The sequence below is a fragment of the Thalassophryne amazonica genome, chromosome 8 (assembly GCF_902500255.1).
Source record: "Thalassophryne amazonica chromosome 8, fThaAma1.1, whole genome shotgun sequence".
NCBI lineage: Eukaryota > Metazoa > Chordata > Actinopteri > Batrachoidiformes > Batrachoididae > Thalassophryne > Thalassophryne amazonica.
Window position 1 is genome coordinate 23,379,519 of NC_047110.1, and position 17,371 is coordinate 23,396,889.

Here is a 17,371-nt window from a genome sequence, read left to right on the forward strand (position 1 = left end):
TATTTCAATGACCACTCAAATTCATTCTATTCTATATTTATGTCATTTAAATATTTTTCCCCTTTTTTTTTTCTTTTTTTTTATTCATGTCGCTACTGAAATTAAAATAGATTCCACTCGTGGAATAATGTGAAAGATTATTGAAAAGTGATTTATATCCCTCAAATATTTATACTGCTGAAAAGTTCAGTCGTGAAAATATAAATTAAAGTATATGTGAGCTGTAAAATTGCTCTAAGCTAATTATTATCAACCATTATTAAGTATTTCACTCTTGTTGACAGAAACTTGTCACAACAGTTGAGCATGCGCATACAGTAGATCTTTTAAGAACCTGTTTCTGTCATAGATAAGAAGCAAAGCGTCCTTTCAACTGCAGACAGTGTGCCTCGAGCTCCATCCTGAGCCACTTGACTGTATCAATAACAAAGTAAAACCTGTAAATGAGAGAGATCAAACGCTCCTCTGGTATCATCACAATTACTATGTGCACCATAACAGTAAAAAGGGTGTTGGATACTTTTAGATCTCATTTGATGTGGGGTGAGGAGGCAAGCCGACACATGCTGCTCCGCTTCGCTGTGTTATTTACGTGCAGCACATCAGAGGAGAAAGGGAAACCTGTGTTTTTACTCACTGATATTGTGATCTAACGAGTGAGTAATCTGTCCATTGTAATTTTAAAAGTTCAAAGATCCTATGGAGAGGAAAAGGAAAAAATAAATCTGCAGTTAAAACGGGTCTGGTTTTATGAATGAGTGAATTAAAAAAGTAGGGTGGATCTGCACTACATGGAACAGCCAGGAAATGAAAGCCTCTGTATTTTGTTGCTATTGTTGGCAGCGGTTGACAGTATTGGAAAAGGATGCTAAGTGTGAGAGCTGGCCATACGGAACATGGGTGAGCACTCCAATGTGAACATTGTGTGCAAACGCAGTCTGAGCTCTAACCAAACCAAACCACGATGTCTGCAGACGCTTTGGGAGCCCCAAAGGTTTTTAGAGAACTTTGTTGTCAGTCACGACATGTTCCAAGGAAATGTCCTCCATGACAATCCTGACTGGTAGACGGTTTGATTTAGAAAATGTACACAGTAAATTTTGCAGAGTAAAATATACTCTGCCGGGATAACATTTGGTCCCAGTCTAAATAGAGTAAAATACACTCCATTATTGAATGAAATCAGCTCTATCATCTTGTCAAATCACATGTTTCTACTCCAGTAACAATCATTCACAGCATGGAGTTGATTTTACACTGTGATAGAGTTGATTTAGCACTGTGATAGAGCATATTTAACTCCATTTGGACTGGGACCAAATGTTATGCGGTAGAGTTTATTTTACTCTGCAAAATTTACTGTGTATGAAACTAAAGAGTTTATTAAAATAAATAAATAAATAAAATCTCCAGCACAGTGGGCCAGCAATGTGTCCAAAATGTGTCAAATAACATCCAATATGTTGTCCAACACACATTTAGTTGTCCATCTTTCTTATTTTTGGAGTTTAGGAATCCTTATCTTAAACAGCACAGGCTGTGGTGTGCACATGTGCTACATACACTAAGTGCCTGTTCTTTGTTAAATGTGCCCCTGGCGAAATTTGTGTTACAGAATGAGTTTCACATATTGAAAAAAAATCTCTGACTTACACACCAGTATAATGTACATACATCCCCCCCTACTCCCCACTCTGCCAAGATAACATTTGATCCCAGTCCAAATAGAGTAAAATACGCTCGATTATAGAGTGAAATCAGCTCTACTGTCTTGTCAAATCACATTTTTCAACTCCAATAAGAGTCATTCACATCATGATAGAGTTGATTTTACCCTGTGATAGAACTGATTTAGCACTGTGACAGAATTTAACTAATTTTGGACTGGGACTAAATGTTATCCTGGCAGAGTATACTTTACTCTGCCAAAATTTGCTGCGCAGCTGTAGAGTGCATCTGGAAGGTATTCACATTTTCCCACATTTTGTTATGCTACAGCCTTATTCCAAAATAGAGTAAATTATTTTTTCCCTCAAATTCTACTCAAAACCCTCCATAATGACAATTTGAAAAAAGTTTTTTGTTTTGTTTGGTTTTTATTTGTGCAAGTTTTTTAAAAACTAGAGCACCACACTCGTAGAGCGCAAGCCTCCACCAACACTAGTTTCCAATTCCACAAAATTTTACCTTGGAAAAAAATTTCCAAGGTCAAAGTCCTGTTAGAAGTGACCTTTCATGAGGTAAAGTAGATGTGATCAAATGTCAAGAGTATTTAGTTAGTTCATGCATTTGAATAAAAGTTTTGTTTTGTTTTGTTTTTGTGTGTGTGTGGTGTTGTCAGGTTTTTTTCAGCTTTTTCGGTTTCTGAATTCTTTTTCCGTTCAGTTTCACAGAACATTGGTTATCTCTGCTATGTACAAATTGTCATTGCTTTTTGGCACGCGGTTTCTGACTGATAACTGGAAGATAGACAAACAGGCATAAGACTGGAACCTCTGTCCAATTTTGGTAGTGTAATATTCATCCATAACAGAAAAAGTAGAGTGATTGAGGCACTTTTGATTGAGATATAATGCAAAATGTATACCAAATGGGCTTATCAATATTAAATTCAAATGTCCACAAAATCCACAATCTGTGTCAGGTCTGGATCAAACATTGTCAGTGCAAGTCTGCACCTCACTTCAAATATGAGAGTGATTCAGACACGTTTAACATATAATGTAAAATGTACATTAAATGGGGTTTTCAATGTTGAATTTAAATGGTCACAAAATCTGTAATCTGGATCAGATCGAGATCGACAGACTTCTTCCTATCTTTGGGTAATTTTGACCATTCCTCTTTGCAGCACCTCTGAAGCTCCATCAGGCTGGATGGGGATTGTCGGTGCACAGCCATTTTCATATCTCTGAAGTTGTCTGAACCAGAGATGTTCAATCAGATTCTGGTCTGGGCTCTGGTTGGGCCACTCAAGGACATTCACAGAGTTGTCCTGAAGTCACTCCTTTAATATCTTGGCTGTGTGCTTTGGGTCATTGTCCTGCTGAAAGATGAACCGTTGCCCCAGACTGACGTCAAGAGTGCTTTGGGGCAGGTTGTCAGCCAGGACGTCTCTGTATATTACTGCATTCATCTTTACCTCAATCCTGACCAAGTTCCTGACATTGAAAAACAGTCCCACAGCATGATGCTGCCACCACTATGCTTCACTGTAGGAATGGTGCCTGGTTTCCTCCAAAAATGAAACCTGGCATTCAAGCCAAAGAGTTCAGTCTTTGTCTCATCAAAGCAGAGACTTTTGTTTCTCATGGCCTGAGAGTCCTTCAGTTGCCTTTTGTCAAACTCCAGGTGGGCTGCCTGTGCCTTTTACTAAGGAGTGGCTTTTGTCTGGCCACTCTACCACACAGGCCTGATTGGTGGATTGCTGCAGAGATGGTTGTCCTTCTGGAAGGTTCTCCTCTCTCCACAGAGGAATGCTGCAGCTTTGTCGGAGTGACCATTTGGTTCTTGGTCACCTCCCCGACTAAGGCCCTTCTCCCCTGATCGCAGTTTAGACCAGCGGCCAGCTCTAAAAAGAGTCCTGGTGGATCTGAACTTCTTCCATTTATGGATGATAGAGGCCACTGTGCTCAATGGGACCTTCAAAGCAGCAGAAATATTTCTGTACCCTTCCCCAGATTTGTGCCTCAAGACAATCCTGTCTTGGAGGTCAACAGACAATTCCTCTGACTTCATGCTTGGTTTGTGTTCTGACATGCACTGTCAAATGTGGGATTTTATATGTAGACAGGTGTGCCTTTCCAAATCATGTCCAATCACCTGAATGGATGATCAGTGGAAACAGGATGCACCTAAGCTCAATTTGGACCTTCATGGCAAAGGCTGTGAATATGCATGTACATGTCATTTCTTATAATTATTATTATTATTATTATTATTATTGATAAATTTGCAAAAATCTTTTGCAAAAATATATATTTTTTTACGTTCTCCTTATGGGGTATTGTGTGGAGAATTTTGAGGAAAAAAATGAATTTCATCCATGTTGGAATAAGACTGTAACATTAACAAATGTGGAAAAAGTGAAGCACTGTGAATACTTTCCGGATGCGCTGTAAATGTGTAACGGCCTGGGCTGGGGAAGTAACCTGCACTGGACTGGTGTCCCATTTGGGCAGAGCTGTTGTCTGCTTGACACTATGGAATCCAGAGACAAACACTGGTATCAAATGGCTTTTGGGCCAATATAGAACTTACTTTGCTTTTATTTTGCATTGTTGTAGTGTACGTTTCGTGTGTCTTGGTGTTTCACTCTGTTCAATAATTGATTCCTGGGCAAGCAATATATAAATAGTTATTATTATTAATAACAATGAATGTGCCACATGTCACACTGGTGTATAAGTTATAGGACTTCCTAAACTATTAAAAATTCACAGACGTTATACTACAGAAAATACTGCAATATACAACGTAAGCCCTTAATGTCCACAGTTCTTCCATCTCTCTTGTGAAACTAAACAAATTACATTTGTCTACAGTGTACAGGTCCATATTTCAGAATAAATTCTATATTTGTCATCTATGCAACAAGTTCAGTGCATATTCTTCATTACATCAAACACCACAAGACTACACATCTAGACCCTACTGACATTTGAACTCTGATCACTGAATTCAGAGTGCAAAGCACGAACCATTACACCATGGAATCACTGTTACAAAGCAGTTCTTGCCTCAGGTACACAGGAAATCCGCATGTACAGCTGTATGCAAAAGTTGGGGCAACCCTGATAATTTTCATGATTTTCCTTTATAAATAATTGGTTGTCTGGATCAGAAATTTCAGATAAATGTATAATTATATCATATAGCAGATGAACACACTGATATGTGAGAAGTGAAATGAAGTTTCTAGTATTTACAGAAAGTGTGCAATCATTATTTAAACAAAATTAGGCAGGTGCATAAATTTGGGCACCCTTGTCATTTTATTAATTTGAATACAATTTAGCACTAATTAATGGAACACAAAATTGGTTTTGTAAGCTCACTGACCCTTGACCTCCTTACACAGGTGAATCCAATCATGAGAAAAGGTATTTAAGGTGGCCATTTGCAAATGTTTCCCCTCTTTGCATCTCTTCTAATGAGTGGCAACATGGGAGCCTCTAAACAACTCTCAAATAACCTGAAAACAAAGCTTGTTCAACAGCATGGTTTAGGGAAGGATACAAGAAGCTATCTCAGAGATTTCAGCTGACAGTTTCCACTGTGACAGGCAGGCCAAGAAAAATCTCAGATAAGCTGAAGCGAAGGATGGTGAGAACAGTCATAGTCAACCCACAGACCTGCTCCAAAGACCTACAACATGATCTTGCTGCAGATAGTGGCTCTGTGCATCGTTTAACTATACAGCGCACTTTGCACAAAGAGATACTGTATGATGCTATAATGCAGAGGAAGCCTTTTCTGCGTACATACCACAAACAGAGTTACTTGATGTATGCTAAAGCACATTTGGACAAGCCAGCTTCATTTTGGAATAAGGTGCTGTGGACTGATGAAACGAAAATTTAGTTATTTGGACATAACAAGGGATGGTATGCATGGCTGAAAAAGAACACAGCATTGCAAGAAAAACACTTGCTACCTATAGTAACATTTGGAGGTGGTTCCATCATCCTATGTGGCTGTGTGGCCAGTGCTGGTACTGGGAATCTTGTTAAAGCTGAGGGTCACATGGATTCCAGTTAATATCAGCAGATTCTTGAGAAAAATCTTCATGAATCAGTGACAAAGTTGAAGTTGCACCGGGGCTGGATCTTTCAACAAGACAATGACCGTAAACACTGCTCAAAATCTACTAAGGCATTCATGCAGAGGAACAAGTACAACATTCTGAATGGCCATCTCAGTCACCCAGACCTGAATATTATTGAAAATCTGTGGTGTGATTTTAAGCTGGCTGTCCATACTTGGAAACCAACAAACCTGAGATGTTTTGTAAAGAATGGTCCAAATACCTTCAACCAGAATCCAGACTCTCATTGGAAGCTATAGGAAGCGTTTAGAGGCTGTTCTTTCTGCAAAAGGAGGATCTACTAAATATTGGTGTATTTTTTTCTGTTGGGGTGCCCAACTTTATGCACCTGCCTAATTTTGTTTAAAGAATTATTGCACACTTTCTGTAAATCCTATAAACTGACACTGTGAAATCTGCCAATTTACTCATGAACCAATTTGACATTTGGAGGAAAAAGTCTAATTATAAACAAATCTAAGAGAATATCTACAAAACAGCGGAACAAAAGGGAACAAATGAAAAGGCTTTTTAATGGAATCTGTAGTATTTTTGGCTTTTTTTCAGACATTGCATAGTGTATTGAGTTTTTGTATAACTTCACAGACATTATATGTAAGCTCTTCTTAATGTACTTAAAGTATTTCTTTCTTCTCATCATTCACCTGATTTCATAACATCTCTTGAATTACATGTAGATCATATCTACTATATACAAAAACTGGCATGGGAATGGAAATACATTCAGTTGAATTCCTGCACCAATGAATTACCGCTCTCTTAAGTGGCTGACAATTGGAGACAGACTGTGCTTTTGAACATTCAGGTTTAAACTATACAAATGTTGGTCTCATACACACGCAATGATATGAGCACTTGCACTTACCGTCTTGTTCTGTCTTTGTCAGCTCCACAAGCTTCTTCTGTTTCAGTGTGTCCACCACGTCTGCCAGGCTTCCTTTGCGGCGCTCTGGCGTCCCAAAGGCGAGGCCAATCATTGGCTCCCCACGATCTTTGGAACACTCCTCTGGCTTGAGTGGTGAGGTAGAGTTAGTCCGATAGGAGTAGATGGAGCAGACTTTACTGCTTTCATTGTCCTGGGAAGACAAAGCAAATGAGAATGCTGAGATTAGAAACCACGAACGAATGGAAGGTATCAGAGGGCTGATGCACAACCTGTGCACACTACACACCATGAAATCAATGTACAAGTAAATATGTATAGGTTTATAATAGTGTTTTTGACTACATATGTCTTCTCTGTGACTTCATTATGAAGTAATTTGAACCAAGTAGTGCAATGCCCATAGGAAGTTTGTATTCCTATAGAAAATAGGGAGCTACAAAATTAAATTAAAAAAATACCACCACCAGACCAACTGAATTCTAAATTAAGTGTGAAATGCCATCACCAGAATGCAGCACTTTCAAATGCCACTAGTTGTAACATAAATAATATAACGCAAGCTAAAATACCCTCGGCCATATGAGCCTTGTGTTCTTTATAATTTGCAGTTGTTAAATTAATTACTAAGATCCTGTTGTCTTACATACAATTTGTACATGTTCAATAAAGTCCCTCTATTAATCAGTCAATCAAAAACAATATTTACATTTTAACAGCGTCTGCAGAAGGCTTGTGTGTGTGTGTGTACATGAGCTTTTGACAAAAGCGGAAGTTATGCAAATCAAGGAATATTTGTAGATCACCCTTTGTGCATTTGCTGGTATTAATGAGAGAAATTTAACTCTATAGGAAGCTAGCTACCAGCCTGTGATGTAACCATGCTAACGTCTGCAGAATAAGTTCAGAGGTGTTATTAGTTTCCACAAATGGTGTTTTCAGTTTTAGAAGTGTTTATTTCTCGCTAGCTTTTAAATAATATATGACAAAGAAGATATATTTACACACAAACGAAACAGAGTTTTGCAGCTAGCTCCAAGCCTGTGACATCGGCATGCTAACGTCCACGAAATAAGTTCAGAGGTGTTATTAAGTTCCAAACACTGCGTTTTCAGTTTTCGGAGTGTTTATTTCTCGCTAGCTTTTACATAATATATGAGACATGTATAAACACATAAAGCGGTTTTAGAGAGCCAGTGATGTCACTGTACAGCGCTACTCTGATTGGCTGTCATGCCTGCCACTCAAAAACAAAACGGAACAGGTTCACACAAAGTTTTAACCTGTCAAAATACTTCTTGAAATATGTCAAGGTTAGCCATCTTCCAACTTGTCCAAGGTCTGTGTCCCAACAATGTTCCCTGTGAATTTGAAGGTTCTGGCAGTAATAGGACTGGACTTATGCTGTACATAGACAGACGGACGGATGCCAGGTCTTCGCAATACCTGGTGGCCACATGGTGGCCTCGGATAAAAATCCTAACCAGTGAATATACCTGTACAGTATTTAGCACAGTGCTTGAGTTTTCCCTGAAAATAGTTTATTTTACAAACTATAACTTGTCATTTTTAATGGTTTATCTATTAAAGAGTTGAACATGAAGGAAATCAATTGTAAGGCCCGAAAGAAGTTTCTGTTGGAAGAATTATAGCCATAAGGTCAAGTGAGGGTGTAAGGGCTGACTTTTTAAATAAGACACTGGACTCATCGATAGGATTTAGTACTGCTATAACGGTCTGATGCAGAAGGTGGCAGCAATGTAACAATAAGGATGCAAGTTGCCATTAAATGCCATAGAAGAAGACAGGGTGCGCTTGTTTTTATCCACAGGGTCACGTTATGAAAGGAGCATGTTTCATGTCAAAATAAAGCCATTATTTATATATATATATATATATATATATATATATATATATATACTTTTTATGAATGGAACTTGGAAATAAATTTTGACGGAAATCCGTATGGAAACGGAGGTTTTGCAGGACAGAGATGCCACAGAGGGCACCATCCTGGAAGTACTAATGTTTCAATGTCAAAACAAAAGCTTAATGCCACAATAAAGGTTTTGAAAATTATTTCATAATAAAGGCTGCACATCATTGTGCCTTGCGCAAGTGATATCCGAAAGCTGAGGTTGTTCTGATAAACAGTCAGAGAGATATGTGAGCCACATACACACACACAGCCATTTCTTGCTTTATAGATAGATCAGTCAAATGTATTTTGCTGATCAAGGTGTCAAACTGATTCCAAAGAGGGCCAAGAGGGTGCAGGTTTTCTTTGTAACCACCAACTTATCCCATCTGCTCAAAGTGATGTTAATCAGTGAGAGTTGGTGGTTACAAAGAAAACCTGCACCTTCTCGGCCCTTTCTGGAATCAGTTTGAGACCTATGCTTTAGATCATCCATCTCAGATTCTTGGTTGTTGAGATAAACAAAAAAAAGGGTGTTTTTGGACCACGTTTTCCTTGACCCTGATCTTTGACCAAACTACTCTAATATCAAACCACCCCTAAACCCACCATGTTTGAGTCATCTAGGCTGCTTGATTGTTGAGATATTCCCTATTTCAGGAACCCATAATCCCTTGCATTCAAGAAATGCAATTCAGTCTACATTCACGTAGCTGTGAATAGATACATGAAAATTGGTCTTTTAAAGCTTCCTGAGACAACTCGGGTGTTGGGGATTTTAACTGTGTGCAGTAATCAGAGTGGAAAGCCAAGTTAAGTACAGTTAAGAGATAAAATGAGTTAAGTTGGGCATAATAAAATTCATAAAGTTTGTTCCAAATGTTTTTTTGATATCCAAAAATCTGCTTGTAATTTTTTTTTATTATTATTATTATTATTCTGTGTTTTCAAGTACTTGTCTTTCGATACATAAATATTATGTTTAAACAATGTCAATATCTACACCAGTTAGCACAGCCATCACTTCTGACTGGAACTACTCCAAGTGCACTTTGCATTATGGGTCCCTGAAAGACCAAATACAAAGCTGTTGACCTTTGAACAAACTGCTCCCAAACTACACTGAAAAAAGAGAATAGTTAAACCAACTTAAATGAATTGTTTCAATTGGTAACATCTGAATTAATTAAGTTGTTTGAACTTAAGTTTAGAAGTTAGAGTTGATCTAACTTATTAACTTAAGTTCAAACAACTTAATTTGTTTAGATGTTACAATTGAAACAACTTTTTAAGTTGTTTTTTTTTTTCAGAGTACTCTAAAATCTAATCATATCTAGATATTGATCTAAGTAATGTTTCCACCACATTTGAAGTTAATCTGTCCAGCCTTTTGTGTGATTCAGCTTGTCTACAGAAGCACGCACACCACACACACACATACATACACACCAGTGTAAACAATATCCTGCTATTGCTGCTTTGCCTATGAAGAGAGTAATTATTAGCAGGAGGTGGTAAAATCACAAGTCAGAATTTCAATACATCCACTTGGGAAATGATTCACAGTATTAATACCAGCATTTTGGCATCAAAATTAATCCTATATCTTGAAAATAACCCCCCACCTCTTGAATGTAACAAAGTATGGTCTATTTTCAATTATCTGGCTATTCCGCTATGTGTAAAGTTTGTCCATGCTCTTCAAAAACTTTATAAACACAATTCTTTCACAAAGGTTTTGTTTCAGTAACACTGTGTGAATAACAGGACTTAGGAGGAGGCCATGCTCTTCAAAAACTTTAAAAACATAAACCATTGTCAAAGGTTTTATCAAATTCTTTAGCCTGAGATCTTGTTTTTGGCTTGGCCATGGCACTTGATTTACTACAACTTGCTATGCTGTGACTTAAAATCACATGTGTAATTGCATGATCACTGTAATAATATCAGTACTTATGTAACTTTTGTGACTTCTCTAAAACAAGTACTACCAAGTCAGGAGCATTATATATCATAAACTTGAATGTTGTGTTCAATGCAGGGTTCATGAAAACTAATCATGAAGTCAAAACAATTACATTCTAATATTTCAAAAGATGTTAAAATTACAGTATATATTGCAGTTTTCTTTTTTGCATGGGGTGGGGTTTTTTTGTCATGGTAGACACCTACGTCCTATATGAAATATCTCCCAAATTACACAATGCACAATCTCTGAAGTGGATGTAAGCATATTTGAACAAATATATATTTTCTACCATTACCACCTCCTGCTATAATTATGCAAATTGATTTGCAGGTTCAGCTCACTCCTGGTTGCATCTGGTCTTCAAACCTATAGATGTACTATCATCAGTTTTGGATGTTTCCTAATTCAGGGATAGGCTGTAACCATGAAAAGAAAAACCTCACATCTATGACACCAGATTACTATCCATCCTGACAGCTACATTTCAGTGGCCTCTGATGCTTGGTGGTGGGCACAGTTCAGCTCATCCAATAGCAGATAATTATCAAAGATAATGTTTTTGCTAGCAGATTAGCTTTTCAGATAAGTTTTAAAACCATCATTGGACCTTCCGATAAATTTATTTCAAATAACTTTCAGTCCAATAACATTTTTTTGCTGGTAAAGTGAGCAACGTTTAACGGTCAAAAACGTTTTTAAACCCTAAAATCAAACATTTTAATCCATCTGTTGTGTGTTTATTTATGGCAGACTGACTGTGACTTGCTGATAACGTCATCACGTGATTGGCCGGTAAACGCCGATCATTGTGGGTAGTTTAGTTCAGGTTCACTTTGGACGTTACAGTGTTTCCGTCCCTTGTCCCTTGGAAATTTGCTGCAAAACCCATCACACATCATGCAAAAATAATTATTTAGATATCTTAAGGACACTGGATTACTTCATCGCATCTAAACAAATGACTATGGCTGCCAGGAGTTAAGGTTTTGTAAAATCTCAGCGATCAGTCACCAGACCGGTAGGTGGTGGTAAATGCATATTAAGCTAGTGCCGTCCACCACTGGATACGAAAGAAGAAGAAGAAGTCCGCTCGACCCAAACACAAAATGGACTAATTTAACATTATGTTTATTTTATTTCTTTGTGGCTGACGGTATCACCAAGACTTGGTAGGATAGAGAAGCTCTCACGGCACAGCTGTGTACAGGCTGGGCCGTTTCTTCACTGTTTAGATGGTTTTGGATAATCTCAGGATGATTATTATTTCAGATGAAACCCACTGAAACTAACAGGTAAGAATTTATATTTACTACGTGTATTTTACTCTGCCAATCAATGCATTAAAAATGCATAGACGTATTTCGGTTATTTAAGCCGCAGGGTTGAAAGTGTGTGGAAAAAAGCGACAGCTTTTAGCTCATGCGTTCTTGTGTGTTTGTGATCCTTGAATTTACCCAGCAGCCCCTGTGGCGCTTCAAGTGAAACTGGTTTATCAGAAGCCGACAGTGTAATCTGATGTGGCCACGTCCGAATCAGTACTAAAAGTTATCGGTTATCTGTAATAAAGATATTTTTTAGCGGTTTATCATCATAAAAGATAACTTTTCAGTTCTCTGATTAATGGTTATTGAAGCTAACTTTTTGGTTAGCTGTGCCCACCACTAGCTTTAGACTATTACAGTATGTGATGTGCTGCCGTGAAAGGTCAAATCAGGTAAGGTCAGGTGTTGGAGCATGAACTACTGATGCACATTACCGCATCAAACACTTCACAGAAATGGCACTGATCCTGACTGTCAAACACTCAGGCAGAACAACAGTCCATCCCCACCTCCAGAAAACAGGCAATCTTGTATGTGCCACACATAAATGATGAGTAGGTGACCCCTTGGCCTTAACCAGCCACTGGTGTAATCAGCACAAAGCCATTTGCATGCTAGGTTATGAAAGGAACCATAATAAAACTGACATTCCCACATGCTGTAAACAGTACATGTCATTGGGGTTCTCTAAGAACGCATTTGGTTGACACAATGTCGTTCCAGTGGTACACCAAAATTCTTCAGAGAAACCTAATACAAAACATATCCAGGTGTCATCTTAGGACAAGGGGTAACATCCAGATTCCACAACCATCCAGCAACACAGGACCCTAAAGATCTAGACCTTAAAGATCTGGGTCTTCATTCTCCTGCAGCAACCTAATGGCTCCATAAGCTCTTCTCAGATGTCTCTCCAACTCATCGCCTGAACTCTAAGAAAAATAAATGTTGTTGCTGAGGGAAGTGAAGTTCTTAAAAAAACAATGGCAAACTCAAGTGTTTCAACTAGGTCTTAATTCCACAAAGACCACAACATTGTCTGCAAAGTCAATGTCAGTTAAACTTTCAAACTGACAAAGGCACTGAGATAAATGCATGACCTTACCCAAGACCCAATTTATGCAATCAGAATATAGACCAGAAGACATGTCCTGACAGCACTCAGAACTCACTGGAAAGAGGTCAGACACTGCACAGCACTCACACTACATTTGCATTCAAAGAGTAAATGCAAAAGAATTTAATGCATTTTAGAAATACAGAATGCTGTATGACTGAATTCAGTGAGATACAGTAAGGTCCATTAGTAATTGGCCAGTGACAATTGTTTTAAAATTTAAACAACACCGCAGTGGAGTTGAAATGAAAATGTGTTTGTACTGAAAATCTCAGCTTTAAATTCAAGGGGTTTGACCATTACATTGCATTCCCCCTTTAGGAATTGTGGCCATTTGTATATATACTACCTCAATTTTTTGAGTCCATACATAACTGGACAAACTAAATATGAGGATTATTTTTAACACAAAGTATCACTTTTCCAGCTCATGCACCTTTTTAGTCTATTGCACCACCAATCACTGTAAGTAGTGAGGGTCTCTAACTCATGTTTGTCCATGGGCCCCAAATTGATAAGTAAGAACAAATAAAAGCATTAAAAGGGAAAAAAATGTCTGGCCTACTGATGTTACTGAACATATGGCACTTGAATTAATTTATTTATTTATTTATTCAGCACACAATTCAACAATAACAAAAAACTCATAACAAAACAACTCTAGAATGAAACCATGTGTCCGAAAGGGTGAGGGCAGAAGCAAAGCTTAGAAATACCCACCCCTTATACTATAAAAATAAGAAATATATGTACACATATATACATGCATGCACACATAAACACAATTTCATAAATACATATATATATATATACACACAGTCATGATGAAAAATACCCCCACCCCCACCCCCCAAAAAAGCATGCAGAATTAGTCAATGAACTCAAATTTACAAAACCCAACGAAACAATGGCACACAACACACAATCCCGAAAGCAATAACAGATCAATAAACCTAAGTCTTCAAACTATAGCAAGCACTTGTATTATTCTTGTAATGTCTTTTAAAGCCTACTAAATTACCAAGTACTTTAATATTGTCAGGGCAGTTATTCCAGATGTTAACACCTTTAACAAAAATGCAATGACTTTTTGCAGTATTTCAGATCCTTATTTACTCAAAAAATAAAATTCCTCTCAAATTGAAAGTGGATTCCACAAATTAAAAAGATCCTGGAGATGTTGTGGCAGCAGTTTATTTTTAACTTTATACAGAATATTGCATTTTGATGTATTCAACCAAGTCCCAGAATTTTAGAATATGTAAACAGGCAAACATTGGATTCATTGACTTGCAGTATGATTTACTACAGATAACTTGAGTACATGAGAATGGTGTAGTCATCAAGGTGTCATAATTGGCCTTACTGGAGTCTAAAGATAACCTTAATGTGACTGGACATAATTGTGATAGTCACAAATAGTGATTTCTAGCATTGGTAACTGACTTGTTGGGAGTTAATAATGATGAATAGGGACATTGGCACACTGGAGTATTGTTTAGAAAAAGTCCCCCCACCCCCCCAAGGAGAAGATGAGGTAAAGATGCTAACTGTGGGATAATGGATAACAGATATCTGAAGGCCATTTGTGTTTACAGCATGATTAGTTTGGTTGAATGTCACTGCTGTTTGCTCTGCTCTGAGTTAAGTAAGAGGCACAAGGAGTCTATATTTACCAAGAATATTAAACCCTTGAAGACGAAGACATTATCCCACACAACATACACTTTAGCACAGGTGTTCTAACACCAGGGTTATTTCTGGATGCTTTCTCCTCCTCTTACAGAGGGGGGGAGTGTATGGGGGGTGTCTCATCAAATTTTACCAGGCTTATGTTTCAAAGACAAGGGGCTTTCACTAACAACAAGATCTTAAGTCGCCCTTGAAATAGCTCCGAGAGGCCCTCTTGTGCACTTTGTCTTTAATCGGATGATGCCTCTGCAACAAGGATGAGGAGATAGTGTGTCTCTTGTGGATTGTTCAGGTGTGGGTTTTTTCAGTTCCGTACATCACACTGCCCACATGTTACACAAACCAGCACCCCATCCGGGCCGGGAGATCGTATTATAACTCAAAAGGTCACACAGTCCCTGCAGGAGACAGCCTATATCCTCTGCAAGCTCGATCCTCACTCAGACTGTCCTTGAGCAAGGCACTAAATACAAGTTGGAAATCATGTCAGAGGTGAGCAAAGATGTATTAACCTAAAAAAAAGTTAAATTAGGATATCAAAACGTAAGCAACATCAGCAGCTTTTTGAAAGTCTGTCTTCCACGTTTTAGTTTGTACAACATAGTTTTAGCATCACCAACACCTCTGTGCAGTGACCACATGGCTTCATGAGCTCCTTCCAGGTGTCTTGGTCCCAAAGGTCAAGGACCCAGAGACGTATCAAGACAGGCGAACCTGAACAAGTTCGCACTCTCACCACAAACAGATGCAGTTCTGATGACTAAGGCCGGGTTCACACGGCAGGATAATTAGGCCGATATTGGACCCGATCTTCCCCTTCCGACATTCTTAAGGACGCCCCAACAAATGTGATGACGCTAAAGATAATCTTATCAGATAGTCCTCCCGTGTGTGGTGTGTTAAGAGCATTCTGATCTGCTCGGAAGGGAGTCAGGAGCGCTCCGATCGCAAATCTGGAATATTCAACATGTTGGATTTTTTTGGCCCGATATCGCAGCATGTGTGGTGTCCTCCGACCACAAATGTGCACGCAGCCTGCTGAATGTGACGTGCAGCCAATCAGAAAGCGAGGTGACGGATGCACGGAGCGGAAAATAAAATCAAAACAGCTGTTCTGACTTTCCAGAAAGTCCAGTGGTCGCACTGTGTCCACTCCTTTAAAGAACACCTTTTCATTTTATTTTTGTATCATTTTTTTCCCCTCTGTTTTAAATAGTCCACAAAGTACCTCCATTTGTTTACGCTGAAGTCACGTTTAATCTCGAGAGATTTTGCGAGATTTCCTGTCTGAGCTGGGAATGTTCGTGTGTGAAATCTGTTCATGTGTGGTGTTGTTGTCCTTACCGTGTGGCTGAACACCACACACTGTATGACCATACCTGTTAGATCCATGATTTTTTATCTTCACATGTGTTGTCTCTCAGGTTTTGGAAACCTAAAGATAATTTTAAGATCCTGCCATGTGAACCAGGCTTAGGTCTCGAGGTCTTTGCAGGATTTGTCGTCACAGCAGATTCATAAAACCTACACAGAAGCAGATTTATTCAGTGTTAACTAGATTAAATGGTGGACATCGGCTATGTTATATCACGGAATCCACTCAACCATTTTTGAAGGAGGCACCAGTTATGGGTTTGGTAAAAGGCACCTGAAGGACTCTCAGACCATGAGAGACAAAGATCTCTGGTCTGATGAGACAAAGATTTAACTCTTTGGCGTGAATGTCAGGGGTCATGTTTGGAGGAAACCAGGCACCATCCCTACAGTGAAGCATAGTGGGGATGTTTATCAGCAGCAGGAACTGGGAGACTAGTCAGAATTGAGGGAAAGATGAAAGCAGCAATGTACAGAGACATCCTGGATGAAAACCTGCTCCAGAGCGCTCTTGACCTTAAACTGGAGCGATGGTTCATCTTTCAGCAGGACAATGACCCTAAACACACAGCCAAGATATCAAAGGAGTGGCTTCAGGACAACTCTGTGAATGTCCTTGAGTGGCCCAGCCAGATCCAGAGAACATCTCTGGAGAGATCTGAAAATGTCTGTGCACTGACGCTTCCCATCCAACCAGATGGAGCTTGAGAGGTGCTGCAAAGAGGAATGGACAAAACAGCCCAAAGATAGGTGCACCAAGCTTGTGGTATCGTATTCAACAAGACTCAAGGCTGTAATAGCTGCCAAAAGGTGCATCAAAAAAATATTGAGCAAAGGGTGTGAATACTTATGTACGTGTGATTTCTTAGGGTTTTTGTTTTTCGATTTTTTTTTTTCCATGTTGTCATCATGAGGTGTTATGTGTAGAATTTTGAGGGGAAAAATTAAATTTTCTCCATTTGGGAATAAGGCTGTAACATAGCAAAATGGGGAAAAAGTGAAGCACTGTGAATACTTTCTGGATGCACTGTAAAGAAATGAAGCACGGCCTGCATCACCTGCGCAGCCAGCGTCAGCCTGAATGTAATGCCAAAGAAGGATGGATGGCTGAGATGGATGGATGGCCCAACACAGATATCACACACACAAAAAATTCTAAATGTTGTCTTTATTGACTCATTTTGACAGAAGAGGTCAAAGGTGAAAACATAGATGAGCAGTTCAAATCTGGCAACAGTGTCCGTGAGTAGATAGGTAGGAGAATGGTCA

General features: G+C 38.7%; 1 protein-coding gene across 1 annotated transcript in view; it reads right to left on the reverse strand.

Moving 5' to 3' along the window:
* LOC117515355 (transcription factor SOX-6-like) overlaps positions 1-17,371 on the reverse strand; it is a 420,160-nt gene that overhangs the window by 225,984 nt on the left and 176,805 nt on the right. Inside the window, exon 4 of the mRNA XM_034175874.1 lies at positions 6,693-6,903. Coding sequence (XP_034031765.1) covers positions 6,693-6,903 — 211 coding nt within the window. The remainder of the gene's footprint in view (positions 1-6,692; positions 6,904-17,371) is intronic.